The following is a 16,054-nucleotide window of genomic DNA, read 5'->3' as shown; positions in this document are numbered from 1 at the left end:
CGACCCCAGCTTCGCTAGGCGTGTGCGCCGCTTGGTTTCACTGTTGATCACCTTTGCAACTATGCACTTGGGGCTGCTTGCAGTCATTTCGAGAGCAGCTTGGCTTGGCTTGATTTGGCCTGACTGCTTGACGGCAAAAGAAAGTTGGCTTGGTGGCTAGCTAAATTAGATGCAATTCGAGACTCGGGGAGCCGAAAATTGGAGGGGCGTTCATTACGCGAGGGAAACAAAAAGTAAAAATATTGATATCGGTCGCGGGGGTACATTCATTATGCAAGTGCGTTTATTATGCGAGTAAATACGGTATCTCCAACTCTTCAGCTTTCTTGGAAAGAAAGTCAATTCTGGACCTGACCCAAGAATTTCATGCAAGGAGTAGGAAACATTAGCATAAAGAAACAGGCAGGGTGGAAGTGGGCCTGTACCAGCCGGCAGAACCGAGTTTGTTGACGGACAAACCAGAATTAATACTACATCTCATTTATGCTAGGGTCTCGATGATACTAATCACGCTTTTCTCAATCAATCATGAATTCAATCATGAAAATCTCAATCAATCATGAAAAAAAATTTTTATCATCCCGAACATTGATCAACCTCGGTGGTATCATCAATGTTTTACTGTGCTGGGAAGCGAGTGCGTAGATACGAAAACGTGCTCAAACTCCAGTTTTCTAGGCTTATGAATAGTTTCAAGCGGCAATTGTACAGAAATGTTCGGTACCATTTTTGTATCGCGTCTTCTCAGGTAATTTAACGTCGACTACGAACGATGTCCACTTTCATGCAAGAAACTCTGTAGGTGGCATCGATTCTAGAATTCGTCCTGCCCAATTCCGGGCAAGCGAAATGCCACGCTTAATGTCGAAGTGAAGAGAGAACACATTCGCACGAGTATGTCATGTCTACCTCGTCATTTGCTAGGTTCCTTCCTCAGGTTGCTGACGGCTTTCTCTTGTGGATTGCAGGAAGAAGAGTGGCAGCCTCCGAGGGACCAGTTTGTGGCCAACCCGGCGGAGATCCGCGAGCGGCGCGAGCAGAGGCATCGGGAAATGATGGAGAGGAAAGGGGGACCTCCCAGGCAACGAAATGTTAGAGGTGGGCTGCCTGCTGTTATTCGCTTTCCCGTCGTTTTAATTGAGACCGTACTCGGTTTCTTTACGGGTGCGAGCGTAACGGAAGCTGCAAACCCGAGTTCCAGGCTTCCGACGTCCCTGCCCATCACACACGCTCGTGCAGTGCAAGCGTCTTTTGGGGGAACGTGCTTGTAGCTTTGGCTTTGCTCGCGCTTCGAGTGAAGCGAACTGTAGCAAACCAACAGATTTGGGGGCTCTTCGCCGAGATCTCGCTGTCACACGCACGGGGACCAGTACCGGACCCCCTGAACCTCGCTTTTGGCTTCTACTCTGTCCCAACTATGGAAGGTCCCTTGGGCAATGGGCCAGTCTCACTAACCGTCCCACTTGTGCATGAGTGAGGCCGCCATAACTTTAATCTGCAAGGGACCGGCTGCGGTGCACTGTCTCACACTCTGCTCGCTTAGATCTGCAGTGGGGTTGACACACATGCGGGACTGCAGTTCCCACGACTCATGCAGGCGGCGGCAGCGTTACAAAACTAGTTTCGGGGTAGTGGGTGATTTCACATTGAGAAGTGCTAATGAACAGACTTACTTCATTTATTTTCGGAAAAGTTCAATATTTTTGGTGCAGTCTCGCTTTAGGCATGATCACAAAACAATATTAAGCTTTAGCTGCTGCAGGCAACATTGGCCTCATGTTGTCAATGCCAGGGCACAGCCGCGTGCTATGGAGAGTCATGCGATAGAACACAGTTGATGTGTCGTCTGCCTTACTGCACACGCTGCATCCACCGACATCTGCATTACTCTGGCCCGCGCATGTGTGGTTCAGAAACGCAGCCAAGTTTGTAAGCAAGATGTTATCGGGACAGATCAGACGTGCACTATGTCAGGATGAACTTACAGCAGACAACTGTTCTGGCATGTTCACAACGCTGTGTGTGTGCCACGATCCACTGCCGATCACACTGTTTTCTCAATAACAAAGATTACGTGATGTTGCCCCTTAAATTCCTTAAGGCTGTAGCAGGAGTGCTTGACATCTGATCTTCGTGTGATGATTTGGCACGGCTGTCTTGCCTTACAAAGGTTATCACAAACTATATTCTGCCTCTTTGCACCCACTGTAGAGCAGACAGCTGCAGTCTCATGTCAGATCAGGCCTGTTATGTTAAGCCTTCCTAGTCTTCAAACTAGAGGTAGGCTCGACAATTCAACGAAGTAAAAATGTCTGCAACATAGCAGCGGGGTTATGCAGCATGCTCTACTTAACTTCTTGTGCCTATAGTAAAAAAAAAAAAAAAAAAAAACAGTTTCTCTCAACAGAAAGGCTGTTAGGTGTTTAACCCTTTAAGTGCCACTTTTTTTTTTTTTTTTTAAAGCAACCTAAAAAGGCCATATATATTTTTTTAAGTTTTAGTCCTCTAGTATATAACAAATAAAATTTTAAAAGTTTATTTTGCCAAAATCAGCGGCGGCAAAAAGAAAAAAGGCGCCAATTCAAAACGAGTGCTGCTATCTATGAGCAGCACCGCTAACTACTCAGACGAGCCTAGTTCGTCCGAGGTATCAAGGGCTACCGGAAAACCACTAGACGAGCCGAGCTTGTCCATGGCATTTTTAACCAAAAAGCGGCCGACAAGCTAAGCTCGTCCAAGGCTCTTAAAGGGTCAAGTCTCATTGCAAAACGCCATTCCTGACAGTGTCAAATTCTGTCTATCCTGGTGTGCTGGAGTCTGGTTGACTTCTCTGTAAATTTGTTTGGAAGAGAGTAAAGGCAAAGTTTCTCATCCCCCCAATCCGAGCCCGCCGGATTGTGTCCAAAGATTTACAGAAAACTAATCCGCAGACTCTTTCCAATTAAAGCTTGTAACCGAATCCCCGTAAATATTTCAAAGCATATCAGTTCTTGTATAATTGAAACAGAAAACCCTGTGGCAAAGGTTCTGAAACTTTTCAATCTCGATGACCCCTGTCCGCCATGAATGGCACCCAAAGAACCACTCCTGGTCTTGGCATCGATGTAATAAAGCAGCACAGAAACTTACACCTTGTAAGTAATGACTAGGATTCCATGTTTTCGGAGTTCATTTTTCTTTAAATTCAAACGGGGGTTTTCTGAGTTCATTTTTCACTGAAGATTTAAAGTTTATTGGAGTTTATATTTTTATATTCCCAATGCTCCAAAATAGATTTTACTGTTTCCAATATTTTGGTATTTAAAAGAAGAGTAAATAATATCTGGACACAAACATGCACTAAATTTATAAGAACTCACCTGTATTGAATGGTACCTTTGAAGCTGCATTTAGCAAGTCCCTTACCATCGTCAGCACCACTAACTGCCCCACGACAACTCTCGCAAAGGAGTGTTGTTGCAGATAATGTCGACACTTAGAAATTAACTAAACACCTGGACGTAGTCGCTGGGAAGCAGGAAGCTCCAACTGCTCTGCCCCTCCTATAAAATCTACAGGTTCATAGCAGAAAATCATAGCTCTCACTGTTACAAAAATACAACTAGTACTTCTACCTCAAAGCACCAATATCGTAATACTCCAAAAGATGCCCCCCCCGAAAGATTCTAACTCATCCCTATTTTTGGCATGATTTGCTATTCTTTCAGTAACACCAAAAGAGAGCCCACTTCTAGTAATTGCAGGGCCCTGGCCAGTGGTGAACTCAGCGGAAATGGTGTTACTTAGCTGCGGCGGGAGATTAGCAGACATTGTTGCCTGAAGAGGACAGTAATCTTTAGTTCATCACTCCTTGCTGTAATCACAAGTTTCGCAGGTCACAGAATCTAAAACTAGCATTCTTTTAGCTTTCTTTTACTGCACACCGAAATTTAGCCACCTCCTTCTTTTCACTCGATTTGCTTTCAGTTTTATGGGGGGTATCTCAGGGTATTACGGTAGTAGTATGGCTTCGAGCTGGAAACCTGAACGGTGGCTTTTGTAGTGATCCAGAAGTACAATGAACTGTTGCTCCGAACAAACCTTGATGAGATAAACAATGAACTCCCTTTTGTGAATAGTCCAATATTTCAAAGGAAACTGAAGTGGCCTCTCCTCAGCACCACTGTCCCTGTGCTTTTAATCGATCGATTCGTAAAATACTTAATATTGCTTTTTATTTTTTTATTGTTACTCCGAAATTCAGTTTTTCGGATATATCCGAATTGACGAAAATATTACAGCCTATAGTCAGTTACAGGTTAAGAAGGTAGCGGCAAATGCCCCTCAAAGGGAATCAGATATCGCTCCGCCACCTCCGCATCCAATAGCGTCCCACCGTTTCCGTGACGTCGCGGCCAACGCGCGAGGAGGGTCTTGCCTTTTTGTAGATATCTGCTTTATCTTTCGACTCTGACTTAGCATCGTGGAAGGCACGAGAGGGAGATTAGAGTTCTCCCCCACCGACGGAAACAAATACGACTTTCGGGGATTAGCTTCCCCCCCGATGGATACAAAGGCTGCTTTCAGGGGCTCGGTTCCCTCTCCGATGAATACAAAGGTCGCTTTCTTAAAAAGTGGGATCGGAGACGAGTTGCAATCCATTGAAGCGGAACAAGGAGCGTTTCCAGTGAACTCTTCTTTCGACTGCGGAGAGATTTGAAACGGGCGCATCACACTTGTGGGAGGAGCTTCTCCTACCTTCTTGACTTGTAACCGACTATAGTGTTTTTCGGAGTTCTTCGGATTTAAACGGAAACACGGAACCCTTGTAATAATGCACATGCTAAAAGCATTCGGCTCATAGTTATGCATTAATCGATGACTCAGATCCACTAAAATGGTGCTTGAACTGGGAAAAAGTAGTTTTACTTAGGGGCAAGGACAGTCGAGGACATTTGAGAGCTCTGGAAAGCTTTGAGTGGTGCTGTGGGTAACTCTGGGTTCCTCAGAGTACCCTCAGGGGCTCCCCGAGCTCATACAATTTCTTAACCGTAGGGACGGTCAAGGAAATGTCCCTAGCCCTAAGTGGGTGTCCAGATTAGGCACTATCTGAGCAGATCTGAGCCATCCATTGATGTATAAACGTGGGTCAAACATTCCCAGTGTGCGTTATTCTGTACATGGTTTGTGGGCTTCTGCGCTGCTTCAATGCGTCAATGGATGCATAAGAGCCCCTGGTGTAGGGCACGAGACACCGTGTTTTCAAGTGGTTGGAGAACAGCAATAAACCTTGGGCCACATTGTCTGTGTCGTAAAGGTGGCCCCCGCGGACGAGGCCAGTCAAGGGACGTGTTGCGGGACCGACAACTGAAGGAGAGGCACGGATCTGCAGGGCATAACCAGAGGGCCCAGGCAGACCACAAGCGCAGCAGAGGAATGTACTCTTAGCGTCCGCACTCCTTCACCCTCTCCCCGTGTAGGTCTATAGGCCCGACAACCGTCGGGTGCGGTGCAACGACGATCCCCAAACGGACGGTGTTGGAACTCTACCGTGTTTTTGTGGGGCGGGCTGTGCAGGGTGTGTTTTTGGAGCAGCTGGTATTTTTGTTTGGTAGAGCTCAAGATTGCGTTTGTTTGGTAGAGCTCAAGATTGCAACAAGCACCGCATTCGTGGTCTGCAACACCGAAGGTGGTTCGTGGTTGACGTGAGCGCAAAATATTTTGGTCAGGGGGTTTTCCAAGAGCTTGGTGACATTTAATTTATGTTTTGCGACGATGATATGTTAGTGGCATTTTGCAAACATGTGGAGATCTGTTTAAAAATTTATATTAATTCTATTTGGTTGTTTTACTTTTGATCCAATATTCATTGACAGGTGTGGGTCGCATTAACGTTTTATTATGCTGCTTATAAGGTAATTAATTTATCTGTCTTGACAGAGAAGAAGATAACTCGGAATGGTTTTGGTGGTACAAACTCAAGATTGAAGTTGTTCGGCGTCCTGCACTAAGGAAAAAAGACTGCAGATATTATAACGAGGTAGCGAGAATGTTTTTCAAGGGCTATTTCATCGCTCATACTGTAATTATTCTTTTTCTTTGCAAATGAATTGTCTTTCATATTTAAATCTCGCAAATATGTTGTACATACGAGAGAGTATGCTAATTATTTTCCGAATATGTGCAACCATGTACATTGTTTGGATTATCATAAAGCTATTTTTTTCCACAACCATTTCTGTGACCGACTTTTCGCTGTGAAAATATGAGTTGTCTAGAGCCACCCTATAGTGTGCTTGCTTGAGGCACAAAATAATGCAGTCCTGAAGTCTGCTATTTTTGACCCAAATTAGCACCAACATTATCAACACTGGTCACGTCCGTGCCTTGCTTGCATGTTCCTCAGAAAAAATTTTCAAGCCCTGGTTGCTAGAATTGCCATCGAAAAAACTATTTGAATAGATCTTGCTTTGAAAGAATGGTTCAACAAAAGTCATAAACCAATTTCACCCTTTTCGTTGTGGCCCAAGCAAGTCCTGCTTGCACCACAATACTGACTTATAGTGTTCTGTAAATAGAAATACTGTAATGGGGCATTGATAAAAAAAAAAGCACCCTTTAGAAATATTTGCGGGGAATAGGATATTACCCACGAAAAGTTCCCAGCGAAAAACTTTGGAGCCGGTTGAACCTGTCATAGTTCGGAACTTGCTACGCCCTACATTTTTAAGCTACCAGAGATTATGGTTTTTTAACAGACTTCAGCTCTCTCCAGAAGAAGTGCATCAAAAAGGTAAGCTCTTTGAACATGTTTTTTTTTTTTTTAATGTGAAAGCATTAACTGTCTTATGGAGCGAACCGACGTTATGAGCTATGAAGCCGCGCCAAACGGCACCTTCCCGTGTCCCAATGGAGCGAAGCCTGTCGTCTGTAGCACAAATCTGATGGATAGGCTCCCATTGGCTGGCACGCGTCATCAAGGAACGAGGCTTCCATTGGCTCTTGGGTGGCATAGTTCCCAGGGACGCCACCAGAGAAGCCCTCTCCACGGTGGCGCAGCGCACGCAGCGGCTCGACCTCCGGTAAGAGGTGTTGCGGTGCGGGCCTGGCCACACAGCCCGCTCGGGCGAACTCCGGAGAGGCGGCACAGCCAAGCTCAGCGCGGTGCGGTCACTTCATAGAGCGTGCACTCGGCCGTCCACGCCACTGCGCCGCAGAGGAGCTAAGGGAGCGGAAGAACGACATTTATGCTTTCGCATTCACAACTCGTAAGAAGTGCTTAGGTGTCCTCGGACTTTTTTTTTTTTGCACTTTAAGTTGGAGTTTGTTTTACCTTTGCAACTAGTGCCAGAGGGATGCCGTCCCAGTTAGACATTGTCACAGATTGTTGCAGTACCGGCAATTGTTCTGGTGCAATATTGCCACGAAAATTGAGCGGACAAAATAGAGGGCTGGGTAAGCGCACAGATAAGGCATGTTTTGGGCATTGTAGTGCAGGCGTTCTTTGCAATAGTGGTGACCTCTATTCGAAGAAACGTGACATTTGTTTTGAGGTGTGCTGGCAGCAAGAAATAGTCTTGTGATGCTTGCCAGTCATTAATACCAATTGTATTGTCAGTTGTTGTTTTTTTTTGACAGCAACAGTGTGTTGGGTGGAAACGTAGAAAGGGGCGGCAGGTCAGGCAAGCTTTTTCCAGTCTACAGGTTCCATGAGCCATCTTTGACTGCTGCCACCGTGACAGCGCTGCAGAGTGACACCTTGAGGTCCCCGTCGACTGGGAAGGTCCAGGCACATCCTTGAGGTCTTGTGGACAATGATCTGCGCCTAAATTCGTAATATGTGTTTAAGAGCTCGTGCTTTTTTTTTTTTTCTATTGCTGTCACTGTCGTGTTTCTTTATAAGGATCGCAAAAAGGTTTACAAGTGGTGTTCAAGCGAACTGATAATTGTTTTTGAAAAATGGTAGGTCAGGCAAAGTTGACAGATGTTTTGCTCTGGGAGTTGTTTTTTTGTATTGCACCATAATGTTAAATTTTCTTCTAGCACTGCAAGACAACTCTACCTTTTCACTATGTAGAAATAGTCTGCTATCACGAAAGTTATTGGAGCTTTTAGAAAATTCGGGAGTGCAAGTTTACATTGCCACGGTTCTTTGCTGTATATTCTCAAGTGAAGTGGGATCATCTCGCAAAGCTATCGGCTTGGGCTACTGACCTTCGTAGATTGCTGAATCACATACAGATGAACTGAACTCCTCAAAACAAGGAAAGGGTAATAAGTGAGGCTTGTCATGCTCCTTATATTTCTTTATTTATGTTCATGAATTTTAATTTTTTGTACAGAACAGAGCATCAAGTGTAGGTTATGTTGGCCGGGCGTGCCTTTGCTTAACTGTCGCTGTATGAAGTTTTATTCTGGCACAATTGGCAGACTTGTAGAATTAAACTTAAAGAAGTGATGCAGGCATTAATATCATAGTTAGCACCTCTAGCTCTATTGTGCAATGTGTGTGATTGTTTGGAAAGACAACACTGGACCATATTGCATACATCCAAACATTGTTTTGGACTTGCTACAAAAATGACATTTCCTCTGTTAAACCAAAGTTCTGATTGCATTTCTCATATCTGAGATTAAAGAAATGGGAATATAGCTGTTAAATGAGTGCTTGTGATCTTTGCCTATTGCCTATGCTTTCTTCTTGATGTGTGATGGTGTGACAACAGAGGTCTCATATTCTTACTTACCTTAGGGTCATATCTCCATTTTTGTCTTTGGAGGTCGTTGCAAGCAATCATGACAACATTGGTGTCTGCTTTTGATTCTGGGGAGTCTAGACAGATTGACTCGTCTGTCTTGATGAATCCCTCCTCGGTAAAAACAAAGTGCTGCAAAGAGGGGAGGTAGCAATGTGCTGTCTGGACAAATAGCGGTATGGTGTTAACCTCGGAATTTACATGTTTGACGTCGGTCACAAAAATCAAGTGCTTGACCAAAGGAGGTAAAACCCAAGTTTTAATTCTGCTTCTTTAGGTATTGAAATCGAAGCATTCGTCAGATTTGGCATTTAGAACTGTTCTTGCATTAACTCCTGCAAAATCTGACAGTCACATTCCCAATGTTTTGTTAACATATTCAAAGCTAGTTTGGGATTCAGAGTTACTTCTATGAATGATCAAACAGCTCTAACAATGTAGGGCTTGTTGGAAAGAATGTTTGGTCCGACAATGTGTCAATATTATATATTAGTCAGTCTGCCCAAAGGAAGATATCCTGAATATCGAAAGTTGGAAATATTCTTAGCACCTTGTTCATACACAAGCATTTAGGCAAGTTGACATCAGAAGATGTCCTTTCCCATTGTATTTCATACCTGCATTGCATAGTATGTTAATGCACATTCCTCCAGGACCACTCTCCCCACTGGCTGGTGATAATTCTTGGAGCTTGGCCTCACAAAGCATTTCCCACTCTTTTTATTTCTCACCTGCAATGATCACAATTTTCTTATAGTCTGAACGTTTTTCACTGTAATGTACACCTTGTGAATTTTACTTTTCATTAGCAAAATCATATATTTTGTCTAAAATAGGTTGACAAAGCTTTTTTTTTTTATCGTGGTCACCAATTTTTCGTTTAATGCAGAATTTTGGAGTTTGGTGGAAAATCTTATTGAAATGGTAGAATCTGTAGATTCTGTCTATGTTGTACAATCTGTTTTCCTCTTTCTGTTATGGCCAAAGGTTAAGCTTTGCTTAGTGTGTTTTCATATTAGAGTGTCTAGTTATGCCTGTATTTTTTATCATTGAGTTATGTGTTTAATTACCCGAGTGTCATGATTTGTTTATGTTAAGTGATTGAAGGCAGCATGTTTGAAGCGGCTCACCTTGCCAAAGAATCTGTTATCGTTGGGTAGAAAATTCTCTGGCCATATGTTTTTGAGGTACCACTTAAAACTCTTGCACTGAAGCTTTTCGCGAAGCTTCTTTCGGGCAGTGACATCTTGTAGCATGTGCCTCTTCTTCACATCTGTTTGGAGAAAGTTTCGATTTTTCTTAACTTGAATCTTTCCCACAACTATCCCTTCATGAGAACAAAAGAACATGTGACATTATGTTCCGCTTCTATTTGCCCGGTGGTTCTCAAACGTTTTTATCACAAGGAACACTTGTTTTTCTCGATTGACAGCTGAGGGGCATTTTTCGCGTTCTTGGCATTGATGCAATAAAGCGACAAAAAAGAGTACAGACTGTGTTAACAGTAATGCACATGATAGAGCTTGTTGGTTACATAGGGTATCTAACTATGCATCAACGACTGATCTGGTCACATTAATGTTAAGCTCGAAGACCACTGTACTTTTGGGGAAGGAACGACCAAGGACATTTGGGAGCTCAAGGAGCCCTTGAGGCCAGGTTACAGCATGGGTTCTCAGACTGGGTTCCTCCAAGTACCCTCAGATGTTCCTCAAACTCCAAAATATCTTTGACTGCCCCTCCTTCAAAGTAATGTTTTTAAGCGCTATTAAAGTGTGAAATGCCTCTTAACGGAACTAGCCCCAATCCCAATTATTTTTTCCGGTTGTCCGCGTGATTTGACGTTAAGAGACTATACAATGCTCTAGTTCCCCCGCTAAATTAGGCTGAAGAATTTACGTCACGTGACGTGATGTCACGCGACCTAAACGCCGATTGAGTTTCCCTCTAAATTTGACGGGGAAATTGACGTCACGTGACCTTATGTCAAGTAACATATGCCAATTCAGTTTCCCCGCTAAATATAGCGGGAAAAGTGACGCTACATGACCTATGCACCCCAGTTTCTTTGCTTAATGTAACGGGGAAATTGATAAAAATAAAGGTTTTTCTGCACTCAAAACCACAATTTAATATCTCCTGAATGATTCTCAACGATCGCACTTTATTTCCTAGGCAAAGGAAATAAACAGACTCGATTGAGAAAAAAATGTCATAAAACGAATTTACAAGGAAAAAAATTGCGCGAAATGAATTTGTAGTTGGCGCCCGCGGGAGCCCGCGGAAAAGTGGCCGCTAAAGTCACGTGACTGGCCGCTATAGTCACGTGGTGCTTGCGCTCTTCCGGGAGTTTTCTGTGGGCTCCAAAAGTTATCTATTAATGCGAAAGCATTTACTGTCCCATGGAGTGAAGCCGGAAAACGGCACATAAATTCCCATTGGCTGCGACGCGTCATATGGCTCCATAGCAACGGTGTCATCGTTGCTAAGGAGCCAGCCGAACTGCTGGCGGCGCAACGCAAAGGGTGGAAGAAATTGGAAACTTTTTAGTAGAAGGAATAGAAACAGAAAGGGAAAGGTTCCTTCTACTAAAAAATTTCCAATTTCTTCCACCACAGTCTCGGGTGTTATGAGACAGGATTAACTATCACCAGCTCGCCTGCACACTCGCTGTCTTTTCGCTTACAGTAGAAACACGTCAAAAATTTCTCGGAAGAGTGTCTACATCCTACGCGCGGGGATGTAGACAAGTCGGGAGGAGATAAGGCTCCATCCACGCACTACCTCACTTCCGGTGTGGATGTACTGCCCTTTACCCTCCAGTTGTTGATTCAACAACTGGAGTGCACTTGCCTCTTCATTGCAGAGACTGTCTGTGCCAGCCCAACTTTCAAAATACCATGATCGTGGGGAGGGCTCGTGAACAGCTGCGAGGGAAGTGCTTGAACCGCATGCTATAGAGAAAGAGGGCACTGAAGGCTGCGTGAGCCAGCCGTCAATTTTTCTGCATCAAAAGAGTGATTTTATTGACGCGTGGTGATGAGTGACGCCACTGAGCGATTCAGCGGTGGCAATCAGTTCGTCGAACGACGTTTCATGGACAAATCGTTTCGTCGACACTGCGATGTTTCATCGACAGATCGTTTCGTGGAAACGAGCACCCGCTCGTTTCATCGACAGATGTTGCGACGTTCAGTCGACACCTCCCTCTGCCAGCTCCTGGCTCCGCCAGCTCCGCCAGCTGCGCCTTCTCGCGACTTCTGCGCCTGCGCGGCGCTCGGCCTTGTGTTGGATGGATGGATGGATGAAAGATGGCCGACTGGGCCAAGATAGAGATCAGTGGGGCCAAGTATGGCGAACCAGTGCGCAGCCATCTTCCCTCACCAACTTAAACTATCGCATTTTTTTTTTTTTTTTTTTAGGGGAGGGGGGGGGGGGGGGGGGGGGGTCGCCGATTGCACTGATTTTGGAACTTTCGATTTGAATGGTTTCGCTCGTGTCTTTGCCCGATCCTTTGGGGAAGTGTTGTCAAAGCCGGGAAGTTTTGTTATCGACCAGTGCCCTTTCTCAAATTAGATTTTAAAACATTCAACCATCTGCGCTGCTCTTGAGGGCTACGCTTTCGGCAGCATACGTGATCGAGGTATCTGTACGTCATCGAATGCAACCCTTCGCGGGCTGGCCGCCGGCACTCCGACTGTTTTGAAAAAGTGGCTGGGTCATTTCCAGAGCAAGCGTAGCTTTCCGCGCGTCGCGTCTTTTGGCAGAATCCTCAAGAGCCACCTGAACATAGCATAGATAGTCCACACGTCAAAACACTGAAGCTCTTAAAGAAAATTTGAAAGAATAAACGAGGCCCGTTTGCGGTGCACACAGCCTTCCTACCGTTGAAAATGGCATAAAATCATTTCGACAAAAACCCCGAGACTGGGACAAAAAGGGACGGACAAACACAAAGTTGTCCGTCCCTTTTTGTCCCCCCTTTTTGTCCCAGTCTCGGGGTTTTTGTCGAAATGTTTAACCACCTCCAGCTCGTTTGCGCCCTTACCTTTTGTGCATAAAATCAGTTTTCAAGCTAATTGGCATCTGGTCTTAGCCGCTAGCAATAAACTTTGAAGGAGACTGAGCATTTTCCTACGCGTTGTTTACTTTTACGGTGATAAAACACGGTTGTTTTCTCCTCCAAACACTGGGTATTCAACGTACTGTACTTACCAGACCGCATACGATTTTTAGTTTTAGCATATTTAGCTTCTGGATAATGAATAACACAATAGTTCTGCATATGTTCTGCCTGTACTGAAATATTGCATGCAGATAAACCAATATGTGACCAAAGAACATTAGATTTGGAAGCCGCTCTTTTATGAAAAGAGCTACGAACTTGCCCCGGGTATCTGTCTGCTGGCATCGATAAAAGAACAATTCAATGTCGCGTGTGAGGACCAGTCGGCTGCTGCCGACAGATTTCGTCTAGTGGTACTACCACCTCCAAGGCCTTGCATGTGGCGGCTGCTCGAGACATTAAAGGGTAACTGCAAAGAAAAAAAAGTTTTTTTTTAAGCAGCCTAATTGGGACAAGCATGTCACAAAACAAATGTTCCGCGAAAAAAATGATTTTTTTAATCAATATTTACGCCACAGGACGTAATTTAGTAGAGTGAGAACCTCTCCACATTTGAAACTCCCGCTCTTTCGACCCCCGCGGAAGAGGAGTACGCCCCGCCCCTCACTCTCCTTGCGTTGCGGAGTTGAACGACGCAGCGTCTCGACTTCCGGCAAGATCTGGCAACTACGCCAGGCCGCGGTACCAGCGGTACCGCGGTATTGTCGTATTGTTTTGGTTTGACGCGGGTTTGCGAGCACATGTAGCGAAGACGTGACCGGAGAAGTGCCCCTGTGATGTTCCCGGAAGACGAAAAGTATCGTTCGTAATCGTCGTGCGCGCTTTGAAAGCGAAGGGAGTCACAGAATCCACCAGTGCGCAACCACAAGCCAAGGTTCACGACAGCGCTGCGTTGGTTTCGGCGATCTCGTTCTGTTTGGTGCAACACGGCGATGCGACAGAGCTGAAACGTTCGTGGTGTGTGTAATGCGGTGCTAACACGGAGCGCAAATTGGTTGTTGTGGGGTTGACGTTCAACCAGTTAAGTCCCGTCGTCGTCAGCTGATCCAGTCAAACTGGTCCGGGAGGACGCTGGGAGCGTTTTTAAAAGTAAATCTGCCTCGTTCTGTTCCAAAATGTGGAAGTTTCCCGACGCATACCGTGAGTAAAAAGCTGCGGGCGTTTTCAACAAAATTACGTCGTTTTAATTGAACAATAGACTCCGAATTGTTGTCCTAAATCTGCCGTTTTTATGCTTTGTGTTGGACTGCGTTTGTACAGCGACGTGTTACATCGTGCGGTGTGAATAAATTTGGGCACGATTTCGTACCTGCCTACAGATGCATGAACTGAGACCATTTTTACGTAGTGGACATAGTGCTTTTTTATTTTCTGTCTAGTCGCGGACGTTAGGTGCACACGGGGCGAATCTCGACGGCCTCCAGAGCGATATGACGAGAACGTAACTTGACACGTTGGTCGCTACGCGAACGCCCGATTGCCTCCAGCCAAATAGCATTCCTTTCGGGGCGACATGGCTGCTGGAAGGCTCACTGTCGGGATCAAACATCTGACATCTCCGAAAAGTCAGCATTTGCACGCGCAAACAAACAACCAACAAAAAAAAAAAAAAAACACGCTACGCAAGCAAAGAGGAAAACGAAAGAACCGCGCTATGAAAGCCAAAACCCCGCGTCGCTTCCTTTCACTAACACCTGCGACAGATGCTAAACACACACTACTTCACTTCAAGAAGTCTCACTCAAGCACCTGGGTCAGCACGAAACGACGAAACACTGATCACTTCGGTGAAACGATTAGTCGAGGTAGGCGAGACCGGCGAGACAGGCGGGAGCAGAGACTTCGGCGGCCATGAGAGAATGGCGAAGCGCTTTTGTTTGTATGAATCCAAACGGAAGTGCCCGTCTTGTAAACCTTTTGTAAAGAATAATAACTCTCATCACATGGGTTATTCTTTAAACGTAAAAATATGCCGCTCAAAAGGAAATTGCAACATATAACAAAGGTTTAACAACCAAGATCTAAGCTGTCAATCGAACTCCTAGCCAATGAGAACCTTTTGGGATTGACGTCACATAATCACAACTTCGTGGCGCGCGATTTAAAACGGACGAAATAGCCGCAAACTAAAATGAGTCTCACGCAATAAATATTGCTGTAAAAAATGTTTTTTCTCGCGGAAAAATTGTTTTTTGACATGCTTGTCCCAATTAGGCTATTTAAAAAAAAACTTTTTTTTCTTTGCAGTTACCCTTTAAGATGCACATTCGATATCAACTATGGTTTACTTTGTGTAATACGACTAAACTTTCAGTGCTGTTTTATTTATCTCTTACCAATTCTCGTGTTTATTTATTTATTTATTGCATTGCAATGTCTTTTTTTTTTTTAGGTTTACTCGCGGGCAGCGTGCTCCCGGTAGTGCGAGTGTTATTGGTTCTCGTGCTTTTTTTATTTAATTTTATGTGACATTGTTTACAGCCCCCTTGTTGTGTAATGTCCTTTTTAATCGGCCCTTAAGGATAAATGACGATGAAACGAGTGCGACTAAACAGTTTTTTCGCGTATAAGCCGCAGTAGCCAGTAAAACACTGCATCACTTTTCCTTTTGAATAATTGAGGGTAATGAACATGCTTAACTTCAATTGAAATATTAGGGTTGTAACGTTGCAATAAAAGGCTTTTCTTCTTCCAGTAACTTTCGGTTCCATAAACGGGCATCGGAACTTGCAAATATCCGAATAGGCCGCGCGCGAAGTCCTGTGCGCTCTTGCTTCTCCATCTGACACGGATGACAGCGAAAGGATAGCGCAGTTGCTCTCCTTGGAGAGCAACTGCGCTAGGCATCGTCTTTTTCATCCGTTACAAGCGCATTTCCCTTAAGTTTACGGCATTCCTTTCGGAACCGCAAAAAAAAAAAAAAAAAAAAAAAAGTTTGTCGACGAAACGTTTTACGGTGGTGCTGTCGACGAAACGATTGTCGACGAAACGTAACACTGTCGACGAAACGTGTGTCCACGAAAAGTTGTCCACGAAAAGTTGTCCACGAAACGTAATTCCACGAAACGAGTTTCGACGAAATGATAGGGACCCGCGATTCAGTGTATTTTTATCGGAGGTTGTTTGCTTTAGCTGTTTTTAAATAAATGTTCAGTTGAGAGTAAGCGCTCGTCCTGTTCGCGGCTCGCCTTCC

At 44.7% G+C, this 16,054-nt stretch overlaps 2 protein-coding genes across 3 annotated transcripts in view; one reads left to right on the top strand and one right to left on the bottom strand.

Moving 5' to 3' along the window:
• LOC8026598 (activating signal cointegrator 1 complex subunit 2) overlaps positions 1 to 6,214 on the top strand; it is a 35,595-nt gene extending 29,381 nt beyond the window's left edge. For both annotated transcript variants that reach the window (XM_029987515.4, XM_029987516.3), the window contains exons 18-19: positions 969 to 1,098; positions 5,297 to 6,214. In XM_029987515.4, the coding sequence (XP_029843375.3) occupies positions 969 to 1,098; positions 5,297 to 5,427 (261 nt within the window). In that variant the 3' untranslated portion in view covers positions 5,428 to 6,214. The remainder of the gene's footprint in view (positions 1 to 968; positions 1,099 to 5,296) is intronic.
• Positions 6,215 to 7,599: 1,385 nt separating this feature from the next.
• Positions 7,600 to 16,054, bottom strand: part of LOC121838089 (polypeptide N-acetylgalactosaminyltransferase 1-like) — a 34,781-nt gene continuing 26,326 nt past the window's right edge. Inside the window, exons 8-11 of the mRNA XM_042294148.1 lie at positions 9,866 to 10,008; positions 9,353 to 9,466; positions 8,727 to 8,867; positions 7,600 to 7,804 (exon numbers count right to left, since the gene is read on the bottom strand). Of these exons, the coding sequence (XP_042150082.1) occupies positions 7,658 to 7,804; positions 8,727 to 8,867; positions 9,353 to 9,466; positions 9,866 to 10,008 (545 nt within the window). The 3' untranslated portion in view covers positions 7,600 to 7,657. The remainder of the gene's footprint in view (positions 7,805 to 8,726; positions 8,868 to 9,352; positions 9,467 to 9,865; positions 10,009 to 16,054) is intronic.

This window comes from Ixodes scapularis, unplaced genomic scaffold (genome assembly GCF_016920785.2).
Source record: "Ixodes scapularis isolate PalLabHiFi unplaced genomic scaffold, ASM1692078v2 PGA_scaffold5__190_contigs__length_132052651, whole genome shotgun sequence".
NCBI lineage: Eukaryota > Metazoa > Arthropoda > Arachnida > Ixodida > Ixodidae > Ixodes > Ixodes scapularis.
This window is presented reverse-complemented; position numbering and strand designations above follow the sequence as displayed.